General features: G+C 40.8%; 1 protein-coding gene across 1 annotated transcript in view; it reads right to left on the bottom strand.

The window, feature by feature from the left end:
* ush2a (Usher syndrome 2A (autosomal recessive, mild)) overlaps positions 1-26,839 on the bottom strand; it is a 138,023-nt gene that overhangs the window by 10,791 nt on the left and 100,393 nt on the right. The window contains 10 exon segments of the mRNA XM_028402276.1: positions 55-200; positions 284-365; positions 9,641-9,777; positions 9,863-10,080; positions 11,334-11,496; positions 11,715-11,873; positions 14,231-14,388; positions 17,035-17,218; positions 18,012-18,119; positions 24,420-24,618. Coding sequence (XP_028258077.1) covers positions 55-200; positions 284-365; positions 9,641-9,777; positions 9,863-10,080; positions 11,334-11,496; positions 11,715-11,873; positions 14,231-14,388; positions 17,035-17,218; positions 18,012-18,119; positions 24,420-24,618 — 1,554 coding nt within the window.

Genomic DNA, 26,839 nt, shown 5'->3' with positions numbered 1-26,839 from the left:
TTTAGAGGAGCATCACACTCTTCATATGTGCTCAGTTAAGTGCCGTGCATGTACCATGATGACTCCATTTGGAGCATGAGGCTCATCCCAGCTAAGCAGTAATGCCCTGCCCTGCTCCCGGTGCTCCACTGTGAAGTTTGCCAGGCCAGCTGGAGAAGCCTCCAGGGTCCTAAAATCCACCCATGGACCAGACACACTGCCTGAGGAGTAATAAAACATCCAGACTCAATAGAAGTGTCCAGCAGCTTTGGCTTTATTATTTTCTTTTGTTGCGTTACCCTACCTGCCCCATTCACAGCTTCCACTTGTAGGCTGTACTGACTGTATGGTTCAAAACCATACACTGTCGCCTCAAGGACTGAACTCTGCAAGAGACAGAAAGAACAACGTATGATAAACAGAATAAACAAGAGTGGAAAGAAATAAGAGAAACAAAGGACAGCACAGGAGGAAAGTAGGAGAGAGTAAAGACAGTGAGAGTGTTACATAGAGCAGGAGATATTGGAGAGAATAAGAGAGATAAAAGGCAAAAATGAAAGCCAAATAAACACCAAAACAAGAGACAGAGGGAGAGAGAAAATTAGTTGGACAAACAGATCCTGCATGAATAAAAACACTACTTTACTCAACAACATTGAAACAATGGCAAGCTAAGATGACATAACATGGGATTTGTGATATCAACATTTCAACATACAGGCTCTGCCATGGTTAAGTAAGTAGACACCAGAGAAGTGGCAAAGACACAGAGACTGGCAGGCAGACGGCTGTCCCTTATGGGTGAATTCAAAGCTTCCAGATTGAGTGTTTATGTCACACATGCACCCTTTCATGTCACATACACAAACACACCCACACAGACACAGGGTGTCTGCCAGTAGCTTTAGGCAGTGGGACCCAGCCCAACATCCTGGCAGACACAGGGGCAGTGTGTGTGTGGAATACAGTGGAAACACCATTTACTAATTGATAAGAGACACACTGTTGTTTCAAAAGGCCCTGGCATGCGATGACATGGTAGTCTGGAGCAGCAGGCTTCAGGATGTAGCACTGGCCGTTTGATTGTGTGTTTGTTTGTGCCTGTGAGCTTTGAAGCAGCAATGAGAGTGATGTTTTCTCTTAGTGCGAATATAGGAACCATAGGAAGCTGTATTTCTTTCAAGTGTTGAGTCTGCAGTTAAAAATTGTCTGTTCAGGATTGTATGTTTCCACATAACCAAGCATATGTAAAGAGATTAACTGGTAACCCACTTCAATACAGCAGCAAGAGGATCAAAAAGACTCCAATTCAGAGTGAATCAAATGAAAACCCTGACAAATCACCGTAGCGTGGCACCAAGGATGAACTGTCTCAACAACAACCAGAATGCATGTATTCACTGTTTTCATGTCTGGGAGCCAACATATTTTTCATCCACAGTAAAATAGGATTAATAAGCCCCTAGACACCTAGACACAAGCTAAATCCTCCTGCAAATCACAGCACTTCTCAGTAGACAGAGACAAGGGAGGGACACAACGAGAGAGGGTGGGGAAAGGATGGAGAAAGATCGAAAGAGGAGGAGGGAGAGAAATAAAGACAAAGGAAAAGCACTGGATGAAATGAAGTGTGTGTAAGTAAGGCAATGTAGGGCAGAGAGTTAGAAAAGAAGGATAAGAAAGAATAAGAGGTGACTAAGTTAATAACTGCTGAAGGAAATAAAAAAGAGAGATAGAGTGAGGGGGAGTGAGAGAGAGAGATTGAGTTAAGTTAAAAAAAGCAGGAGAAAGCTAAAGTGGAAGAGAAAAAAAGATAGATGTGGCAAAAGGGAGAGACAGATTAAGTGAGCAGGAATGAGAGATCTCTCTACCTTAAAAGCCAGTGAAATATGTGAGGCATGTGGCCTATAAAGCGGTTAACATATGCACATTGTCAATAGCAGCATCTGGCGCTGGCAGATTTTATAGGAGCATGGAGACTCTGCTACATGCCTCTAGATGGCAATACATTCAAACACTTTATCACTGAAACACACCACATTAACGGCCTGCTTGTTCCGTCCCATACACCCCCACACGCACGCACACAGACACACACTCAACAATCAAGTGCTGTGAAATTCACACACAGAGGCACGTAGACAGGCTGTAATCAAACGGTGTAACACTGGAACACACAACTATTACATTACATTAACAGCTCCCTCAATAACTATTTCTCATACCTACACATACACACAATGTGCACACATCCACACACAAAAACAAACACTACAGTATCTTGTGACGCACATGTCAAGGGATACATAGACGGCATATACACACTAAGCTACCTGAGAAATCAGGACAAAAATAACAGTTATAAGGTAAATGTAATATCCGGTCTTCTGTAAGGATGAACCAATGAAAATATATAGCTCTACACACTCTCTAATTATAACCTCTTGTCAATAATGTAAATGAAATGATGGCTGAGCTCTTGGAAAGCAGCCATGGAAGAGCTGACCAACTGGGATTTTTTTTGCCTATCAGGGACCTCTTGTCATGCTGCTGATAGGAAGCGCAGCAAATACCATCAAATCGTAGGCCCACCTTTAAGCCTATTAAAAAAAAACCTATGAAGAGCTACAATGTAAGATATGAAAGGAATGAGGTTCACGTCAACCTAAATTCAGTGTGCATGAGCATATGCATGTGTGTGCAGATGATCAAAGTCACCAGTTAATCACAGAAAATGTAAAAGAACAGAGGGGGAGCAAGAAGTCAAGAGTAGAGAGAGATGGGGGGAGTGTAAACAAGACAGAGGGAGAGAGAAGGAGACAATGATAAGAAAAGAGCAGACAGGACAGGTCGTGCTAATTTATACATTAAAGAGCTCTTGGATCTTACATGGTTCAACACAACTTAGCAGTGAGGAAGCAATCTATTCAATCTTTCATTTCCCTGTTCTGTCTTCTCTTTGGTGTGTAAGCGGAGATACAACAGGGGAAGCTGTGTGTGTGTGTGTGAATTTTGAGCCTATATATATAAGGGTCAGTGTGCTTGTGTGTTCTTTGAACTCTGTGTACATGTGCTGGCATCTGTGTATGTTTGTGTGTGTATTTGCATGTATCCTAACAAGATCTCATCTGTGATCATCTGGTTTTGTAACCAAGTGTCCCTAGAAGTGTGTGTGTGTGTATGTGTGTGTGTGATGTTCAGGTAGAGAGGCATGGTGCAGCCGGGGGGACAGTGTGTGATACTAATTAAGAATAACCATGTGTATTTGTCAAAAGAATTATGCTGATTATCTCACAAAGGCCCCAGCACTGGGCCCCGCAGAGAGACACAGACAGAGAGACAGACCGATATTAGCATATGGCTGCACACATACATGCACGTGCACACACACACAAACACTCTACCTCTTTGTCTCTTATTCACATACGTAAGCAGGTAAACGTAAAATGAGCACCTAAGAACATACATGAAAGCACCATGCATAATGACAGGTGAACAGGCCAACTGGTCTGCCTTTGTGATGGTTCTCTTCACAGGCCATCTCTGGCCTTTCTGCTCCAACATATTAAGTCCTGGAGAGGTAATAAAGCACCATGATGTTTTACCTTTTCTTATGTGTCTTTTCAGCATGATAACACATGCTATGATCAGATATTCAGATAATATAATTCAGTTCAATTCAATTCAATTCAATTGTCCAGTCCATTAGTACAAGCTGTGCCCTGACCAGCCCTGTGAGAGCAGTAATTGTTTTCAGAGGTTTCGAGGTGAGCCAGTGCACCACATGCTGATCTCCTGCACCCCATGCCAAGCTCTCAAGCCAAGTTTGTGTGTGTGTGTGTGTGTGTGTGTGTGTGTGTGTGCATATTTATGCGAGCATTCCTAATTCAATGCTGCTGGAACAATTGCCCTGTGTCTGTTTGCAAATGCCCTGCATGGGTGTCCCTGCAAGTCAGGGTGCGTTAGACAAACCCTGACACATACAGACGCGTGTGCGACACATACACACAAAAAGCCTGCACACAATTACACACACACACACAGTGCCATTAGGCATGTGTTTTGTCTGTGGCCAGCACAGATGTAGAGAGGGACTGCAGGGGTCTGGAACAGGCATGCCTACTTCACACCGACATTTATGATTGGCTTTGGCGGTTTGAGACCCCAGGAGCAGCATATTTGGTGTGTGTATAGGTCCATGGGTGTGTTTGTTGCCAAAAAGTGGAAAATGATGGTGAATGTGGGATGTTATACTTAAAATCCACAGATATGAAAATAAAAAAGCGAATATTTCTTTATCTATGTGCGCATAATCTGCCAAAAACATACTGTGCACTAAATCTAAAAAAACAAACAAACCTAAAAAGGAGATTAAAAAAAATAGGCCAAAAGTAGTATTTATTATGTCTTGACTGACTGAATTTATGCCAACCCTGCATTCATTTTCAGACATTGAGAGGGCCTCCTTAAAACTGTAGTGACATCCAAAACAAAAACAAGGACTCACACTTTCCTGTTGTTGAGTTGAAAAGACTCACTGATCACAAACATACTAACTCCTCTTCTCTCTGTGTTTTATACCCACACTCTCAGCATTCCTCTAAAGTGATGACCATCATGTCGCGGATGCGGCACTAAACACCCATTAAAACAAGTGGAGAGCACTACACTGGATGGTGTGGCCTCTTCACAGTCAGACACACAATAACACACAACCTGTCATTACTGAGAGACAGGGGGTACGTGTGAGAGAGAGAGAGGTAGTAGAAGAATATAAACTCACTTGAAAAAAAATCACTTGACAGAGGGAGCTGGAAGAGGAGCGGATGAAGGGGGCAAATATGGTGGATGAGTATAACATAAAAACTGTAATTTGACACAGAGGCAGATAGAAATGTAGGGATGGGGAATGAGCCGTATGGAGCAGCAGAGGGAGGAGTTGTGGAAAAGATGAGGAGACAGAGAGAAAGATTGCAGCGAGGAGAAGAGGGAGTGTTGCAGCTTGATTATTTGGCTGTTTATGCAGAATGCTAAGAGCCCTCCAATCAGAGTGGAGACCTCTAACTAAAGGGGAATGATGGTCTAACAGCCTAACAAACTCTGCATCTGTCTCCTTATCCGATCATCTAATCCTTCCTTCCTCTCTTTACCTGTCGCCTCCTCCTCTTTTAACCTCTTCATCCCTCTCTTCTCACCCTCTGCGCACTCAGCTCTGCCTTCCTCTCTTCCCTCCACTCCTTTGTCTACCTCATTTGTTAAAGGGCGTCACTGAGAGCAAGGGCAAAGCCTTGTCTTCATATACCACCACCCTCTTTTCCTTCACCCCAGCTCTTCTGTGTTTACGGGATGCAAAGAGGGCAACTAAGCAATAAGTAAGAGAAAGATAAATGCAACAAGTAAACCTATAAAGACTTTGCCTGAACCAGTCTGTCAGGATTAAATTATTTTACTCACAGATTTACAGTGCATACATGCATAACTTCTTTTTATGTCATCATATAGATGTGTTTCCATGTAAAAAATGGCCCTAGTCTGCATAATTCACAGGTATCACTAATGTCACATAAGCCTCTGAAGTACAAACTGTATCTGCACTGTACACACAGCGGAGTCCACACACTGACACAGCATGAGAGCATGAGGCTGACACCAACAAGGGAGGAAATACATTTCTGTCACAGAGGGCAAACTGACCCAGTATTAGTGAAAATAATAAATTGCTCCTTCCCACATTCAAGTACTGCGGAGCTACTAGATCAGGTGACTGCTAGTAGAACGTACTGTCTGCACAGTAACTAGCTTCCTAAGTAGGTGAACAACCAAACCACTGAGTGGGAAAGAGTTGATTTAGCACAATGTGCAATTGTGTAATCTCCCATTAACATATATAATCTATAATGTCACCAAAAGCTGAAAAAATAAAAAAAAAAAATATATATATATAATTTATTTATTACCAAGCCAAAATATTAATGTGCTTTTTTATTTTGATCCTATTACTGAACATACTTTTAGACACACCACATATTCATACATGTTCATGTCTATAATTTTACTGCGCATGCCTGAACACATAGCATGAAGGCAACATACATTCACACATACACACTCTAAAAGCTCATATCAGCTTTGAGACACAGTTCACCGGCTGGCCCTCGCTGTCCCATACTCTCTGACGGGCCCTTAATGGTAAACTAACAGATTGTAAACATGCTGCTAGCGCTCTCTGTTTTTCTACTCTATATTAATCACTCCCTCTCTTTCTGTCACCCCCTCGCCCCCTCTTTCTTCACTTCTTTTACTTCCTTCTTACCTCTGTTCCCTTTATCTTTCCTCCATCCCCATCACTTCTTCCTTATTCCTCTGTCTCTCTCTCTCTCTCTCTCTCTCCCACTCTTGCTTTTCCTAGGGTATTTTTTAAACAATGTGTCCTTCATGTACGGTTGGTTACGGGGCGTACAGAAGGACATCATTAGCGCTGGTGGTTAAGCTGTAATTTACACCATTACCGAGGTAGGGGCCATTTTTATTGCCTAGTAAATTTCAGCTCTGAAATATTTAGACCATATGGCTCAATTTGTGTAATAACCTTAATTTCCAAGCACCCTTCAGCTCCCTTCAGCGCCGGCTGTTGTTGGCGGATGGTAGAGTGGTGCGTGTACACATTCATATGTGTGTGCACAGTTTGGATTTGGCCACACGTACACACACAAATACACACACACACAAACATGTACATAGAAACAAACACGGCAAAAATGTTTTTAGCATACGCTATGCATACCATCTTCCACATGCTCTCGCTGACACGTCCATTCACACACACAGAAACACAAGCACGCACACGTATGTATGCATGGCGGTAGCAGATTAATAGGGTGTCAGCTTCTGTTTGGGTGAGGGAGCGTCAGGCGTCGGCCAGATGGTTCTCAGGGATGATGACTGTCAGGGGTCCTGCTCTGATCAATGGGATGTATTAATACAGCACACGCACACACATGCACATACACTGTTGCATATACACACAAACAAAAATGTTACGCACGCACACAGACACACACAACCATATTCAGACATATGTATGCACACAGAGTAACACACACACACACACACGTCTGCCCATGGTCTCCCTTCACCAGCAATCCCCTGGGCCACAGTGTAACATCTGGAAGAGCCAAGGGAGGGAGGAAAGGACAGCAGAGTACAGGAGGAGGAAGAGGGAGGTGGTAGGTAGTGAAATACAGAGGTAGAAAGACACAAAAAAGCAGAGAAAGATGCTGTGGAGGAGAGAAGTGAGAATGGAAGAGAGACATGCACAGGGAGTGAGAGAAGAGACAGAAGATGGAAAGAGGAGAATGTAAGGACAGGTAAAAAATGAAGGAGGCACAATATAGCAGTAAATCTGGAAAGAGAAGATGGCAGCTGGACAAGAGCAGCTAAAGATATTAACATAATAGAAGGGCTGGGTGGATGTATGTCGAGAGACCTATAAGAGAGGAAAACAGGGCAGTATGGAAAAGAGGGCAACAGGAAAAGAGTGGATGAAGGAGAAATGAAGAGAGGACTGTGCAGAAGCTTCAGTTTGGGTTCAGATGCACAGAATGAAAGTGAAAGCCCCAACTGGTGAGTGAATAATCCCTGGTAGAACCTCCAGTGGTGCAGTCAACACACACACACAAAAAAACTTGTAAACCACCTCATAAAAACCAAGGAGCAGAAATTTCTGAAAAAAAAGAAAAGAAACAGGAAGCAGAAGCAAAACAGACACATGCACAAGACAGGTTGTATGAGTGACTAACATGTCTGTCAGAAAGGTATAAGGCATGGAGGGAATTTGTTTGTGTGTGTGTGTCAGGCTGTGTGTGCCAGGCAGCATGTAGGGGTCTAGTGAGGCAGGCCGCCTGCGCTTCGTACCCCCATTCCGTCCGATTGCCATGACGACCCCATTAATCAGCCAAGCTGGCACAGAGCAGGGTTCCCAGCCCAGCCTGAGATCAATACACACACGTACCAAATGGACACGCTCGTATGCACAAACAATACATCTACACAACTGAAAAAGTTAGCTAGTAGAAATTAGGCTAAAAAAGAGGTTTAACTGGTCAATCTGAAGAAATGTAAGATGTCCATGTGCTATATGCTCTCACATTTTGAAATACATATTTTATATTTCCCATAAATTAGAGATATTTCCTGTAAAAAGTGTCAAACTGAGCAGCTTCATAACAATTCTGAAAAACATTTAACTGGATGAGAAAGTAGCTTTTCTCTTTAGAAAAAAGACCATAACCTTTGGGTTTGAACATATACCATCCACGTTCTGGTGGATTTAAGCCAATTTAATGCAGAAACATTACATCTTATACTCCTTATTTTGTCACTGTAAACTTAATTAAAGTCAGTGTGACACGAAGGACGAAAAGCTGGACAAAGTCAAAACCCTAAAAAAGTCTTCCTTTCTTATCTTTCTTTGTGTATACCTAGACAATGCAGTGCATGTGGTGAAGGCAACTGACAAATGACCGCCACCTAAATAAGTCTATGCCATGTCAATGAGCTGCTCTCTCACTCACACACACAATCATGCACACACACATACACACACATACACACACAAACAGAGTGTTCCATATCAATGAGAAGGTGAAAGGTCTCCATTTACATCTTGTATTAATTATGAGTGACAAGCCAAAGGTCACAAAGGGAGAAGAGGCCACATGTATGGACAGAATATAGATCTATACTTCCTGATTTCACTATCCTTCCTCAATCTATCACTCTGTCTCACCCCCCTCTTCACTTGTCTTTTTCTCTCCCTCTTCCTTGTTCACTGCCTTCAGCTGTTTTCTCTTTCTTTGCTTCTCTTCTATTCTTTGTTTTGCCACTTATTGATATTATACTATTGTGCATTGAGTGTATCTTCATGACCCTTTCTCTTTGTCTCTTTATTATATTTTAGATTTTTCTTCACTTTACTTCTGTACCTACTGTCACACAGAGATCCATAAACTTAGTCCAGAATGAACCATGTAATACAGACACTACATATTAACACAGAAACATGGACACACACACATACAGGTGTGTATCGGTGTGTGGAAAAGATGCCAACAACTGATGGCAAATATCTCTTAGCGCAGCTTTGAATGAACCACTGAGCTGCCAACTCATATTGAGACTAGACGCATGTACACTACGGGTGAAGAGGTATTTTATATGCGAGCGTGTGTGCATGTTTGGTTGTGGGAACTTACTTATACTGTAGTTATTTCCTGTGTAGAATATGGGGCACAGTGCGAACTTGTGGAAAGGGCCTAGTAGCATAGTAGACTATGGCCAGTGTGTGTGTGTGTGTGTCTGTGTCTCTTCAGACCCCACACTGGCAAACAGATGGTATCTGCACCACAGGTAGAGTCTAAATTTCTTCATATGCATCGTGAATGACAATAGACATACACATGCATACACACAAGGTTTGTTATATGCATATATAGTATATAATTTTCCCTTTTTTTAAATTGATTTGATTGATTTGACACATGCACATTTACAGGCATAGTGGCTAAAATCAGAGACAAATCAGGGATGAGACAGTCCTCACAGGTAAATGTATGCTCCCAGTATTCAATATGTGCATGTGTGTGCATGTGTGCGTATTTACCTTTACAGTGAGAGCAGTAATAGTGGTTGAGTTGAGCGTTGGGTCCTGTTGGTGCTTTTTGTAAACCACTCTATAAAAGGAAATGAGTCCATTGGGCTGTCTTGGTTCCGTCCATTTCAAGTGGACTGAGTATGCTCCTGTTAATGTTCACAGCATGTGTTAGAGTGATTCAGAGAGAGAACATTTTAAACACATCAGTTATTTGTGACTTGATAAACTTACCAGAGGGCGTGACAATGGGAGGGGCCATATCTTGTGGTTTTGCTTCCAACGTCTGGGCTAAAGCCCACGGGCTCAGGACTGAGCCTTTGGAGTTGTAGGCACTAATCCTGTACTGGAAGTAGCTGAAGGGCCGCAGGGTTGGGCTTGCATCAAAAAATTCAAGAGGCCCACTGGACCAGATGAAAATCAGCAGCTCCTCCTCTGTTCCTAATGGACGCCTACAGCAAAATAGATTTAATTACATTGAATTAAATTAAATTAAGCAATAAAATGTCTTCTTCTGCCGAGAGTTGTGAGCAGCAGACACAGAACAGACACAGACTGTTTAAACAGGGTACAAGCAGGTCCATACAGACGTGCAAACGTTTGCATCTGTGCTTTTACAGCACATTGTGATTTTACAGCACATTCAAAAATATACTTTAAATACTAAGATAAAGATTTGAGCCTCTTCTGGCCTGCCTAAGTGTTCCGAACATAAATAACTTTGAGTAGAATTGAAATAAAAGATGCAACATCACGTCTTAAACATTGTGTGTAATTCACTGGCTGATGCAACAACCCTGATGTCTTGGTAAGCCCATTTGTCTGTGATTACGTAGGGCTTCAGGTGTGTGTCTGTGGGAGAGAGAGACAGAGTTTTCCAGTTTTATCCAAGTCCCTGTCTGCCTGAGTCTGATTGTGCCAGATGTGCCGAGTGTGTTCATGTGTGTGTGTGTGTGTTTCTGTGTACTACTATGCTAATGTGTGTTTCCTGAGGACTTAAAGGGCTTAGTCTGGTCTGACCCTGCATACAGATCACACACTCTTTGGTCAACAAGCAGACCACGACCTTCAGCATGCATTAATACACACACACACACAGATGCACATCCTCTCTCTCTCTCTCTTTCTCGCTCACACACACAGACCATTGCCAAAGACACATGACCAAAACTTCACTGTGTTTCTGTATGTAAAGGTAAATATTGTAAACACCATGTCTATGTATGTATTATTATGTATTATTATTAGTACTGTAATACAAACCACTGTTATACAATGATACTATGTAGTCTGTGCTTTAACTGAGTAACTCTGTTACATTTAAGAGTGAGGACTGATTGCTGTGAAAGGATCACAGCAAAATATAGTTTGAAAAAAGGATTGATAATGCCTACAAAGCAGGAGAAAGATAGATAACTAACAAAAAGCTTCCAGTTTTCAAAAACAAAAAGACAGACTCTGGAAAGAAAACCAGTGAGAGATGTGTCTAAGGACCAAAGAGCAACTGCCGAGACAATAGTGAATGATATATCCAAGTCACATTTCTTTGCTCTATTAAACATAACACATAACATAGAGAAAAAGAATGACATTCTCATAGGGGGAACTGTAGGAACTCTGAAGACATACGCTGGTGAAGCATGTGAAGACAGCTCTGGCCATTGACTAAAAGAGTCAACCTTAAAATTTTTTTTTGTTATATTACCTGTATATATGGTAGGAGGTGATGAGTCCATTTGGTTTTTTGGGTGGTAACCAGTGGATCTCCAGGACACTGGCCCCAGCAGCCTTTATTGTGGGGGGCAGCAGGCCTTCTGGGGTTGTCTCTAGAGTCCGTACATAGACACCCTCTCCTACTCCACATCCCTCTGCAAGGAGCAAAACAGGAGTTGATGAAAATATCCACATACATCTGGAAACATCGATTTTTACTTTTATACTAAAGTACATGTACAGATTCTTCTGGTGTGTTCTAATAAGACATAACACAGGTTAGCATGGCAACTACCTGTTAAGTCTGCAATGGAAAGACTTCAGAAAAAGTAGAGCTTGCTGTAGAGGTAAGAAGAACTGTAACTGAACTCACCAGTCTGACAGGCCTGCACTCTTATGTAATATGTGGTGAAAGGCTGCAGATCTGTCACAGTGAGGTGCAGGTCCCGCCCTGCATGACGCATTATGGCACTGTCAGTGCCTGGATTTAACAGGATGTTGTAGTTCACAGGCTGGCTGCTGTTAATTCGAACTGAGGAAACAGACATGATATGATTAGCCTTGAGTAAATGGCATGGCAATCTGACCATCACAATGTTTCTACAATAAAAATGCATCTGTGATATTTACTTCTGTTTTGCAAGGTATATTAATTGTTTATTGAGTGAATACAATTTATAAATGTTAATTGTATTTGGAACATGTCCAAAAGTTTGGGCACCCAGTTTCATTTATACTTAAACTAAACAGTGCTTCATTAACCCTGAATTTGACCTTAGTCATTAGGAATTCTCAGTTTTCTCGCAGTCAACAATTATAAATTTCTTAAATCAACCAGCCAAGCTGAGAAAACATCAGTAATGATGACTGCAAAAAATAAAGTCTTTCTGCATATCCTTCTTGCAATTTCCACTGTCCACATCATGGAATGATTAAAAAACATTTGAAAGAAAACATTTGACCATAACAAAGAATACTTACTAAACTGTAGAGGAGGGTCATCAAAAAACACAAAACTACAAAGAAACATCTAAATATGGAAGTACATGCTTGGACTAATTACATTCTCTGGCCACCATCGCCAATGGTATGTTCAGACACAAAGGGTGCAGCATTTGGTGAAAAGAACTTGCCAGCTCTTAAGTATTGTAGTAGATATATTTTGCTGTCAGTGGGACAGAAAACACTGCATGGACAGAAGGTGTGAATGCTACAGGCATTGTCTGACTCCTTCTTCCTATTCCAAAACTATGAAACTTGACCCCAATGACCTCCGGTATAATAGGCTAGATGGTTTCCAGTTAAATAATAATAGAGTATTTGTGAATTGAAAATACATAAATATACATATCTGCTCATGTTTTTGTCTCAAGACTGACTGGTCTTGGCTTCACAATCCTGCCAAAACCTGACAAAAACACAAAATGTATGTATACATACAGACACTCACACACACACACACACACCTAGACTTTGTTAATATTCTCACTGGAGGTTTTTCCATAATTCAGGCCAACTGTATTGTGATGGGTTATTCAACATTCATGAACTCTGGATATCTCGAGAACGAACTGATTACCAGACAAATGAAAGACTTCAATTATTCACCCCCCAACTCACATATGCACACATACACCTACACACACCTCTGACTTCAGCACATGGAGCTTTTTATACCAACACACTCTGGCTGTGTTAACGCACTTTCACATTACCCACACACACACTATTGGACATTTATGTGTGATAATGCCATTGAGGTTTAATCGACAGTCTGATATTTAAGTTCTATTATTTACAACCAATCACCTGCTTCTATTTTACAGACATGATGCCCACAATTACAAATGCACACGTGTACTACTACATGCAATAAAAAACATGCACACACACACACACATACACACACACCTCTCACAAACACACATGCACACACAGACAGCCACAAACCACAATGGAGGAATTGATCCTAGAGTAAATGTCTTTTTAATAGCCATACGTCAGTGCTTTGGCAGTCAGTGTATGCATATGAAGACACAAACACATGCACGCACGTACACACAGACAGCCACACTGTCAGAGAAGCATGCGTACACACACACATATACACACTCACACACAAGATGAAAACACTCCAGACTCTGGGCTCAGGGAGTTAACCAAGCGTGAGAACCCAGCCGATATTTCCTCACCTTTAAAATCAACCCATAATGACGATAGAATAGGCCTGCCTATGGAAATATCTCACAATGATGTGCACGCACTCGCGTACACATAAACAGACACACTCAAATACACACATATAAAAATGCATGCATAAACACAGACAGAAAAATACAGAAACAAAAGACACACAAACAACAAAGTGAAGTGTCTTTGCTAGTTGGCCCTTTAAGCGGTTTCGAGATAGGAAATTAGCCTAATGAGAGAGTAATAGTCAATGATAGATGGGTTAGGGCAGACAATCACTGCCCCATAAGCATGAAACTCAAGTATGCTCATGTATGCCTGTGTATGTGTCCACGTCTTGAGAGGCCAGAAGGTGAATGGAAAACTACTCAGGGCTTTTGTTTCATTCTGACCCCTCTCCAACTCATTTTATTTATTTTTTAATAACATCAATGTCCCAGCGTCCCAACAATCAGCAATATTTCTCAATTTAAATTGATGAGTTATCTATAAATTAAACTTAAATAATTCCCAAAAACACGTTTTCATATGGTGAAAATCAGTGAGAAACACCATTTAAACGAATTCTACTGTATGAAAACTGAAACAAATATGTGGCATCATTCTGCTTTAATTGACTAAATACACTCCACTAAAAAAAAAGAGATCCATCTATCCTTTCATCCATCTATCCATTCTTTCATAAAGATTGCTACTCACCAGGAGGGTCCCAGGCAAGAGAGATGGAGTAGGGGCCTAACACTGTCACATTGTGGGGACGTGGGATCCCAGTAGGGCATGAAACTGGTGTTTCTATAACATATTTGTCACTCACACCAGGCCCACCTCCTGTGATGGCCTCTAGATCATACAGATACCTAAAAAGAAATGCAACGTGAGGAAAAGAGGGGGGTGAAGAAGGAGAGAAAATAAGTATAATTGTTCAGAATGGCAGCATTAAAGATAAATCAAACTCAGATGATATGTATTAGCATCTTCTTTTAACTTCATAGTATTTCTAAGTAGTTACACATCCATATGATGCATATACAGTACTATAAATGTACTGCATATAACCTGTATAAACTGATCCATCCCACAACATATGACTTATGACACCAACAGGACCATCCACTGGGTGCATTTCTTCATGAAGAAGTCACAGGTTGGCGTTGTTAATAATGAAAAATACTTGGCATTCATTTGTCTGTCAGCTTTGATCTCAGCTACTTTCAACAAATGAGAATGCTTCTGGCTGTTATCACTGCTGCTGCTGTTGCACATGAAACATGCCAGCAGCAGCTGGTAGTTCTTCACAAGACCTGGCAAACCTGGCAAGATGGGCTGTCCCGAATCTTGCACGAATCCAACATAATATAAAGAAGTTTTCTGAGATTTCTGATTCTGTGGTGTTTTCAGCACATTCAGTATGATACTATAGAGCAATGGGCTGTGTGTATCAACATCGAAAGTTTGTGCACAGCTTAGATGACAAAAAAACCTCTTTGACAAATACCTGTGCAACCATTGTTTTGAAAGAGGAAGCCCTATTTTGCAAACTGGTTTCCATCCAAGGAGGACAATATTTCTTGAATATTGTAGAAGCTTGTTATAGGAGGCGATATTTAAGAATGTGGTAACTTTTCCCAAAAGAATCAACCAAAAATCATATATGCTACAAAATCTAGTTTTAGATACAGTACAATGTTAATAACAATATACTTATGGTAAATTGTACGCTTCAATATAAAACCTAAGATAGAAATTTAATGTTTGAACTACTCTAAAAAACATCCACAGAAACACACAAAGAACACCTTGCGAATGCCAGCGTGATATAAATTTCAGGATTTAAAACTATGTCAGTGTGTGCATGCTAACCCAGTAAGTACACTTGGAGTCTCCCCTCAGTGATCCACCTTTCTCTCCCTCTGTTTTTCATTTGTGTTGCTGCCTTTCTCGACCCACTCTCCTCCTCTCTTGCCCATGACATCATAAGATAGATTTCCCTTTTTAAGAGCATGTGGCTGGTTGGTGCTAAAGCCTACATTAGCTGTGTAAGTGGGCCACCATTTAACATTAAAAGCCTTTAATTTGCTATAAACTCCAGCATGCATTAATAAACGCTGGTGTCGGGTTATTGTTCCTGTGCAGAGCGTTTTAAACAGGAGGCCATTAGTGCACTGGGTTAGAATGCATTCAGGCAAAACTATTAAAACTACTCACAGAAAAACATAAATAAATGCTTTTCATCTACATCAAGGAGAGATAGATGGAAATTGTGAGAGAGACCAAGTGTTGATGGAGAAGGTGAATTTTATTGTGGCATAAGGTTTCAGTGGGAGAATGAAGTCAAACACTTCATCACTGGAAGATATTTACTTAAATGTAAACATCACCTTGGGATATCAAAAGTAAAATTGTGTGTGTGTGGTAGGTAATGGGTGAGTGGGGCATTTGCATCTGTTTGGCTGTGAATGTGGCGCTGTGTGTGTATGTGTGTGTCCTGCGGGGCCAGCCAGAGGGAATAGGTTAATTCTCTCGTCATCTTAGACACTTCCTGAGCTGCCGAAGCAAAGTGACAGCTAATCAACATTGTCATAAATAATCAATGGCCACTTTGAGCAGTCCCATGCACAGACACACGCGCCCACACAAAGGCATGTGAGGTTACACACTCTCACACACACACACAAGTCTGCCTGGATAATGGGGCCGGTGCTCCCTGTGTAATTCTTGGCGCAGGGCTAAATTGGGAAAAGACGGGAAAGAGGAAAGGAGTGAGGTAAAGAGGGAAGGATAGAAGGGTGGAGGGAATAGGAAGTGAGACAAGAGCTGAGAAGCAAAGGGTCAGGACAGGAATACCTTCTGGCAGACTATCTGGAATTAGGGAAAATTAAACGTCACACACACATACAGTTCTAGCTTCTTCCTTCCTTCCTTTCCCTTTCTCTTTCACTCACACATAGAAGAGATTGGAGAACTGCAGGGTGTTATCCCCAGAATTCTATTTGGGGAAAAGAGAAATTGTCTCGGGATAGAGAAGGCCGAGGAGACACAGGAAGGGGAGGAGAGAAGGCATCATTTTACACTGCCATAATTAAAACGGAAAATCCATTTTGGAAAAAAAAAACAGACAGGGATTAATAGAGGTTAAATAAAAATAAACAGATAAATAAAATACATGCTCCACTGCTGTCTGTAAGCAGAAGCCAGATCTGATTTGTGATTTTAATTTGTGTGCATGGCAATGTTTGCATCTGTCATTGGTATGTCAAATATTTGCTCATTAAATGACACAAACAGACATATACAGAGAGCAGTCCTGAGAGAGAGAAAGACATAGATGAGGCGATAGGAATTCTGCTAAAACAGGGTGACCCCAATATCAACATACACACTCATATACAGTCGAATGGGGAATATTAGTCCATGAAGATTAATTATGAAGCTGAAGTAAAGAGTTTTCATATGTGCAATGTCAACTTCTGTGCTCACACTTCTTTAAACACATGTGTCCTTACCTCCTGTTTGGCAGGAGTCCAGCGTCCGTATAATTCTGGTCACGGTGATCTCCGGTAAAAATGGTGTGACCGTCCCTGTTCAGTCTGTACTGCGAGACGTGCCCATTAGGCTGGGAGGGTGGATCCCAGTACAGCTCCACCGCAGATGTGTTTATTATCAGGTGTCTGGGGCTGGACCATACACCTGGAGAAGAAGAGGAGGAAAGAGGAAGAGGAGATCAGTCTTTTCATCTTTAATGTATTGACATCTGTAATTAGTTAGCAGCACTTCAGTTAATTTCAAACTCTGATGGTGCTGTCAGACCACTAAAGAACATCACTCTGTGCACAGATTTTATTTTATTCTAATGCAAAAACAAAAATCTATCAGCAAAGTCAGGGAAAATAACATGAATTTATTCAGGCAACAATATAAGGTGTCGTTTTACTGTAGTTAAAGTAAAGAAGAGAGAGTGACATCAAGGTGAAGGGGAGTGGGAGAGCAGTGCAGGAGGAAATGGGGAAAAAGGTGGGGGAGGACTCAAAACAGGAGAAAGGTGGGAGGAGATGAGAGGAGAGCATGGGGGGAAATCTAAACGAAAAATCAGTAAAGAAGGCAGAGATGAAGGTAATTTGTAAAAAATATTTACACATTGTAAAAACAGATGATTTTTAGTATTTAATGAGATGTGGTTATGAAAATGCTTTTAGTTAACCAAGCTATTAAATCCAGCTGTTGTATTTATTATACATTTAGAACGGTGTAAAATTTGATTTTTAATTTGCCATCAAAATATTTATTTATTTTATTATTTTATTACATTATTTACATTTCAGTTACATTCTTGCAGAATAAAAATCATGGAAGACTATTTCATTAGGAAATATGTGTTATTTCTCAGTAGTTAAAAAAACACGTGTACAATGAAAATGTGAAGATTCTGCAAAAAATGAAGATTCTGCAAGATCTATGTGTATGAGTGTGGGTGTGTGCATACCAGTAGGCAGGGCTTGCAGGGTGCGTCCTGTTGACAGTAAGCTGGCTCCACATCCAACAGCTGTACAGGCCAGCAGCACAAAACTGTAGTCTGTGTATGGATGCAAACCTGAAGCACACAGACATACATGAATAAATGCTGTAACAGATCCAATGATGAACCTCACATTTATAAGCATTCAGAATGTTTCACACATATTTCCTAAATCTACTTTCTTTTATTTATCAGCACAATAAACCTAGACACAGAGATAAAGAGTACAAGGGAACAAAGAGGCCGACAGCAGCAGCAGCAAATGAAAAATCAGGGGAAAAGTGAGAGACAAACAGAAATCAGAAAGCTTGGTTGGCCCACATAACTGCCTCACTGTTTCTTTCGCTCTCTCTCCCTTTCCTGTCTCACTCTCTCCCTCTGTACTTTCCACACTCTCTCAACGGATGGATCCATATCTGTCGGTGTTAAATTATGCATGCCATAACTCAATAATGAAACAACGTAAAGATGGGCAGCCGCGGAACTGACATGGGATAGGACCGGTCCAACGCTGTAATGTCATCAGCTTTTGATCTATGATAATTATGATACCTCTGTATGCATTTAGGCTACAGTGTCCAGACATGATTTATTTATAGGCATGTGCTATGCAGTCTAAGAGAAATCACATAGCGACTGAGTGCTCTGTTATCCGCAACCACAGGAAATCAGCTTTGTAATAAGATTTAAATACTGTGAAGTTGCTAAAAATGCTACGCATGCTAAACAAAGTTACTGCTCCTGGTTATTGGAAACTTATTTTTTCCTTCAGATATATATCCTGCCTGCTTCTTGATGTAATGCAGCTGCATGAGGATAAATGCAAATCCTCAGTGCTGCCACAAGGGTTGACTGGATGTTTTATGGTCATTCACTTAGCTGACAGCGTACAACAGCTTGCAAATCAAATTCAAAGGAGAAAAGAAAGAAGTAAAATTACTTTATTTCCAAAGGATGACTGCATAATGTAGTGTGTTGAATTCTTTATTTCTGCCTAAATCCGTTTTTCAGTGAAGCATAATGATTCACCCTATTAGTGATCTTATAATATATATTACTATGGTTGAAATATTAAACCAATGTGTCACCATATGACACATTCTATTAAATATATTTTTTAATTTTTGGTAATGATTAAATTATTTTATTGTTAAAAATAATTGTGAGTGATATTTATTTATATAATAGTGTTGTATTTAATGTTTATATGTTTATAAAATCAGTTAAGGAGTGCTGCTCAATGAAATTACATAAACCTTAATATGGTGTGGATGTCAAATGAAATAAATACACACTAAACCTGTGAATTAATCTAAAAAACAGTTGTTAGAAATAATACGATCATCTTTGTCTCCAATGTTTGGAGACAAAATGGGAAGCCCTGTTGTGTGTCTCAGCTGTTGTATGTATCTTGATACACGCCCTGTGTTGACTACATATAGCAGTGGCCATGTGCTCTCACTCACACACACACACACACTGCTTCACCACATCTTCCTCACGTCTCTTTCTACTGCTCGGCCTGCTTAACATGCCTCGCAGCCTTCCGCACTTAACCCAACATCTGATCAATGTGTCTGTGTGTGTGCGTAAATGTCCTCACAATGTTACCCTGTTTGGGTTAAATAAAGAAAATCTGCCAGCTATGTGAAGGTACTAGGGTTGATGCACAAGACTGTTACACTATTTAACTGTGCAACTAAGCGTGTGTATATATATGTGCGTGCACTCTACCATAGTAAATAATATCTTCACTGCAAGTGATGTCATTTGTTGCAACACTGAATAAAGCAGTAACTACGTTTTTCTGTACACACACGGCCCTTCAGGAACGAGACTGGGACACTGAAAACTGGACAAGACTGCAACTTTATGTAGAAACAAAATATATGTACAGGGATGGTGTCAGTGCAAATGTTAATATAAGAAATGTGAGTGCATAAACAAAATAATCAGCATTCTTTGGAGTGTTAATTACAGCCTACACATGTCAAGAAGCAGAGTGACTCAACAGAGAACAATCTTGGAACACCTTGGAATGAAACCGGGCCGAGCCTCCCCTGATTATCTCCTGCCCCTCTTCAATTTTAAATATAAAACAAATCAACACAACTACTCTTCTTATTGAGTCACTGTGTGCACACACACACACACACTAAAACACCTTAAATGTCCCCACAGCCTGTTTCAATTTATCTTTAATGCTTAGGCCTGAAGAGGGCAGTGTTGGTCTGCTGGAGAGATGACACTATAACTGTGTGTTTGTGAGTGTACATACCTATATGTCTGTGTGTGTGTCCATAAATACACTTATGTGCTTATGCGCTTGATTATGGAAAGACAGAGCAAGCCTCAATCATTTTAACAGTGATCACAGGGAAGTAAAAAACAGGTGGAGGTGTGTTTTCATGTGAGCAGCCAGTGGCTTACTGACACAGACTAAGACAAGGCTGTGACAGCGCAGGAGCTGGACAAAGTGGAGATATGTGTGAGTGTGTGTGTGCGCGTAAGAGACAGCCAGAAACAGAGACACAGAGACTTTGGCAGTAAGGAAGAGGAAAGAGTTGGTGCTAATGTTCAAAGAGAGAGACTCCGCTTTAGAAAGAGAACAAACAAGCGACAGGACAGTGAGACTGCTATTGTGGATTATGATCGTGAAATGTGTGTGTGTGTAGAGCTGTAGTAAAAATAACTGATTTAAAATGGCATTTTATTGACAGGTTGCCATTCCCTGTTTGCATTAGAGAATATGATAGGATGATGGGCACAGGCCGCAATACCATGCCTGCCACCTGATACAGAGAGAGAGAGAGAGAGAGAGAGAGAGATTGTGAAGTGTAAAAGGAAAGAGAGAAAATGGAAACTTAGGCAGGAGAATAAAAGAAGTAAGAAATATGAGGATAGATGGTAAGAGGAGAAAGACATGATGGAAAGTTAAACTGCAAGAACTAAACTAGTTTTACTTTATTTCATAAGGAACAGATGATGCACCAAAAACAAGCAGAAAAATGAAAGAAAAATGAGTAAGAGACAGAGGGGAGAGAGAGAAGAGAGCTTTGATAACACCTCTCCTAAATAATTAAGAGTTTGACTTCCTGTCTGTGGCTCCCTAATGCAGAGACCGTCTGGGATGGAACAATGAGATCAGGTTCACACACACACACGCACGCAAGAGTGCGCACACACACACGCACACAAACACACACACACACACCAAGTAAGCCAACCTATACATGCAGGTAGAAATTGCTGCAAAGTCCATTCATACGCAGACACACACACCTTGATCTTGCACAGGGCTCTTCAGTCTTGCTCTACTTCGCATTCACAAAGACCTTTATAGAACTAAAGGATAAAAAGCTAAATGAACAACGTTCACAGGGTATATTTATAATATTATGCTTGTTGGATCAAATGTTAATCAGGCAATTCACATTTTTCAATTCAAGGCAATTCACATCCGCATATTCCTAATGTTAAATTACATGACTTTTTGGCTCCATTCTGACACCACACCCTGTTTTAATTTGTTATGATTTCTTAGGTCAATCAAGTGGTCATGTTTTTACCAGTTCCTTTGAAACAAGAAAATCTAAACCTACTTGTTTGACTGACAAGTTTAACAGCATTCAGTGATCACACCAGACTTTAAATGAGCATAAAAACACCCTCATTTACATTAAGTTAGACAAAATGTGCACCTGTGACTCTTACTTTTTACTTGTTGCCTTTTTCTGACTTTATTGTCTATTCATTTGTGAGGACAACAGGAGGACAGAGACTTGTGGTCTAAATGCTTCTGTCAGGAATGACTCATCTGGGTAACATGTTGATCTCAGAGAACCCTTATTCACTGCCTCACTGAGTTCCACTTTTTAAGGATACACCTGTTAGTGCACTAAGTAGTATTGTGGTGAGATGGTTACAGCATGTGATAGCAGCATAAAACAATGATTCCACACACTGTAATAATGATTCTGATTCACAATTACTGTGCAAGTGTGACATATCGAGTGAAAGGTTCTTGTCTACCTTCTGTACTTATAACATGGACCAGTCAGAGAGTGGACTGTGGGGGAGCGCATTAATAAATAAAAGAACATACTCTATTCCCCGCTGTTCTGAATTAATAACGAGCCTACAAAAGACCAATTAAACACATGATTAATGCCATAATCTATATAATTGCAGGCAATAATTCATTGTGAGCTAATGATAGCAATACTTAATATCGATTCACATGGGGTGTCTTTGTGCAGTAGTGCTTAATTCTTTCTGTGAAGTGTTGCTTTACAGAACTGCTAAAGATGCTATTAATAAGAGCCTATTTCTTGATTTTCCTAAGGCAAATAACTGCTAAACAGGAAGTGAGAGAAGCAGCAAATTCATTTTTTTAATTTATAATTATGATGTCATAGAGGCCGCTTTGGCCATTTTTATTCCAACACTGCAACCCAGCCTAAAGCCTTGACACTATTTCTAACAATGGATTTTTAGAGAAAAAAGAAATGATAGTGTACTACTGAAGCTCCGCCTCTCAACAGGTATTGTTGCATTGCTTCTAAATTAAAATAATAAAAGAAATAAATTTAAAAAATGCCTTAAATACATGGGTCCTTATTTTTAATGTTGTTACACATCTAAATAAGTTAAAATGACTATTATTAGTCATTCAATAATTTGAATATGACTGTTACTACTGTAGTATTTGGTATGTTTATCCTTTCATATGAACAGTTTTGATTGAGAATAACTGATTGAGACATTTTTGGCCTGAAAGATATTTTTCAGATTAAATGAATTACTACATTGCCAGACTGACTCAATCTAAAACAGACATTTTTGTAGCTAAGAAAAAAAAAACTAATTTCTCTAGTTTCTGCTGTTGAATGACTGTGTGTGTGTGTGTGTGAGCCCTCTTAGTATCTGTCTCTCACAGTGGTGAGAACTGTCGGAGAGATGCGGAGAAGATGAATAATGGCGTATTAAACATTAAGGATGAGGGAATAGCGCAGCAATTATTTCTATTCATATTTCACTGAAAACACTTAGATTCATCCATCCATCTTTTCCATCTGCTGCGTTTCTTCTGCTGTTTCTCCTTCACTTTAAAACACATCATTCTGTGCACTTTTCACTCCCCCAGCTGTGTAATTCATTATCCACAGTATGAATTATATAATAATATATAATATGTAACAATAATAACAACAATAATATTTAGTACATCTGGTGCAATACAACATAAAACATGAGAAAACATGAAAAAGAAAGCTGCAGCATGCAGAGATAAGAAAGACAGAGAGAGAAATAAAGGGGCAGAGAGAGACAGCGACTGTCCCAGTCGTGGTTTTGGCTGAATACTCATAGATTTCCAGTCTCTCACTGGGGGACAGGGGAATTTCACACACACATGCTGGTTGCTTACACTGACACATGGGGCTGGTACAGTATTACAGCACATCACCATCTCTATTTGGCATTGTTTGCTTTGCCTCGTGCCTGCACATACAAACACACATGCACGCAACTCCTGACCATACAAGCCAACCGCAGGCACCGTGGGAATAGTCTATTGGCTACTGGCAAAGCTGATGCCTGGTCTCAGTCCAAGACAGAGCAGAGTGCAAGAGCTGCGGAGGGAAAATGCCGCTGAATTTCAGCTTCACTTGAATCTAATACACAAAAATCTTAACGCAAGAAATGAAATCAGTTTTTTAAAGACTGAACATTTTTAAACTGAGCTGTCCCACTCCCAGAAGAAGGATACGTTCCATTTGTCTCCAGTACGTTCGGTTTCAATGCAGACAACTAACATTTGTTTTACAATGCTTCATGCAGATGTTTGTGTCTGCATGAGTTAGTGGATGTGTGACTGATGGCAGGGGGCCAGCAACATTGCTCCTCCTTAGGGTAGATAAAACAAGACTCACAAATCACCCAGCCCTGACACCACCATGTTTGTGTGCACATCTACAATATTAAGACACGTCCGATCTGGACCTGCTTGTACTTTTCAATTTTATTAGAGCACTGGGGCTTAAACTTTTGCATTTATTGAGCTGTTTAAGGACTTTTAAAAAGTAGCTAAGTACGTGACCCTGATTTGTATTGCAATCTCTCCTCCTCTGACTATACCTAGTGTGGTAGTGTATGTGTGTTTAGGTCTGTGTAAAGGGCTGGGCCAGGGAAGGTGTGGTGGAAATCAATTGCAGATTGAGATTTTTTACAAAACAATATATGGGAGGAGGAAAGTGAGGTGAACGGAGAAAGGATAGGGGGACGCTGCACACCTGAGGAGAGAAGTACAATGATAGGGAGAGAAAGGAAGCACAAAGAGAAGGAAAAAACCTAATAACAGAATGAGCATCTCACCAGTCACTGTATGATTTTTGGGTCCATTCGTGTGTGTAAATATAGTTCCAACATCAGTCTGGTTCAAATGATACCACTGTATGATTCCATTGGGCTGAGTAGATTCAGACCAGCTGACAAGGAGGGAGTGGGGGCTTACAGCTGTGACCACTGGTGGCTGCACATCCTCTGGGACTCCCTGGACTGTCACTGCCACCACCTAAACACAATGGACACAGACACACACACAATTTAGGTAGAAACACAGAAAGAATGCACACAAACAATCTCAAATACAGCAGATATTTGTTCTTTTACAGAAGTTAAAGGTGTGGAAATGTGAATGATGAATGGAAAGTGGACCTTCAATAGGGCATTTTATTTATTGCTATTCTATGGCTGACCGTGCTCCTGTGGCATGACTACAATAGAAGAACAGTTGTGGTTGAAGTTTTAAGGTAATTGCAGCCGCTGTTTAGCTGCCTGTAAAATCTCCTGGTGGGGGCAGTACTTGTTGCCATGGTACCACATACGCTTGTTGCAGATGAGAGAAAGAAGGTCATACCTGCAGACATCCAGTAACATTTAGTTTTTTTGTTTTTCATCCACCTTTATCCTACAATCGTTGACCAGCTTAACATGCTTCACATCTCCAGAACATGGAACTGGCCAACTTTACTGTGCTGAAAACTGTTATAATGATGGATGCATGCATGGATTTCAACAAAAACACAAACAATCCATTAGTGGGTTTAGCTTATGCAAATAATAAATAATGCTTCTAAGTACAGTGATAAGAGTCACCATCTTATTGTAAATTGCTTGCGTAGTATCTGTGGGCCCCTGTAAATGCTGGGTGAATGTGGAGATCACAGAATCACAGGGCAATCTGCTGCTAATGGCAACAGGGATATCCTGCCTTAATAGACTGTCACTAGCACTTCCACCACCTGTCCTACACAGTGCTATGCAATTAGAGCACAGCTACTACAACTAAAGAGGCACACAAGCATGTGCACACAGATAAACACACACGAGTACATGCAGGTATACACGCGCAGACTCAAAGAAGTAGATGAAAGAAAACAGCAAAGGGGGAAGAGAGGAAGACTGTGAGGAAGGTGCAGGAGAGACATGGTATCAATCAGTGAGTGCTTCGATGTGCCGTCAGCTCAAATGTCTGTCAAAGTTTTGGTCAAATGTAAAGAAAATACAAGCCAAATATCAACATACTGTATGTGTGCCCATGAAACACACTGAACCGGACATACACACTCTGACTTACATTAATGAAGAAAATTAAGCAATCATGTGGAAAGGACTGAAATGGAGTTGGGGTTGATGTTGGGCTCCAATGACAGGGCACAAAACTGGTGCTTGGATGATAGAAAGGAGTGAGGGTGAGTGAGGTCAAGAAAGGGGAGACACAACGGTTGGGGGAAACTGGGGACAGTGGTGCTAAGATCAGCAGAATGACAGGAGACAAATAGCAGAGAGAACAGGACAAAAGGATTCAAAGACAGAGGAGGACCAATCGCTCTTCCTCCTGCTCTAAGTGACCAACCGTATTAGATCAGCACCTTCTGTTGTCACGGCGGGTGTGTGTTTGTGTGTGCCTGTGCTTGTGTGTCAGTGCTTGTGTGTGTGTGTATGTGAGGGGGGCTGATGCCAGGTAATTGCAGTGGTGTATTAGGTTAGCCCAAGTTATCCCATAATTGGGACTGTTTGGCCAATTTTCACTGGTGTACAAACTAATCCAACTCACTCCCTTTCCAGTGTGTGTGTGGGTTTGTTTGTGTGAACACATATATATGTATGTGTGGTGTGTGTGAGGCAGGCAGGTAGATGGAGAGAACATACAGAGATTGTGTTTGTGGTGTGAGGGTAGAGCTATCGGTGAAATGGATAAAAGTTTCCAGTCCGGATAATCCAGACATTTGTCGGCATTCCTGTGGAAGACCTATATTATTGTCAAATAATGTTACCTTTTTCTAATCTAAATATTAGCATGTGAAGATAGTCAGACAAGATTTATTTCATCCATGTCAGCATTCTACTAAGCATTCATATATTATAGTATACATTAATCCATCAACCACACACGACCAGTCCAACCTATACTGTACCTCCACCCTATCTGCTCCATCCAAGCCTCCTGCGACACAACTACAGGCCGCCTCTTTACGTAAGCATGCACTCATCACAATAATGAGATGTTAAATTAGCTTTAAAAAAGCCAGAAAGACAGTTTTCAACATGAGCTTTCATCACAGCTAAGCTGAAGAAATTAATTGTTGTGGTGATATCAGCTCAGCTACAGCCTAAGAGATAGCAGGGGGAGTTCTGTGTGAAGGTATTATGGGCGTTATCACAAACATCGGGTCGGCTCAGCAAATCCAGAGCCTCACATGCAGTACAGAGGGAGAACAGAAACAGGGCTA

This window comes from Parambassis ranga, chromosome 3 (genome assembly GCF_900634625.1).
Source record: "Parambassis ranga chromosome 3, fParRan2.1, whole genome shotgun sequence".
In the NCBI taxonomy this organism is placed as follows: Eukaryota; Metazoa; Chordata; class Actinopteri; family Ambassidae; genus Parambassis; species Parambassis ranga.
Note: the sequence above shows the minus strand (reverse complement) of the source record. Positions and strands in the feature narration are given on the sequence as shown.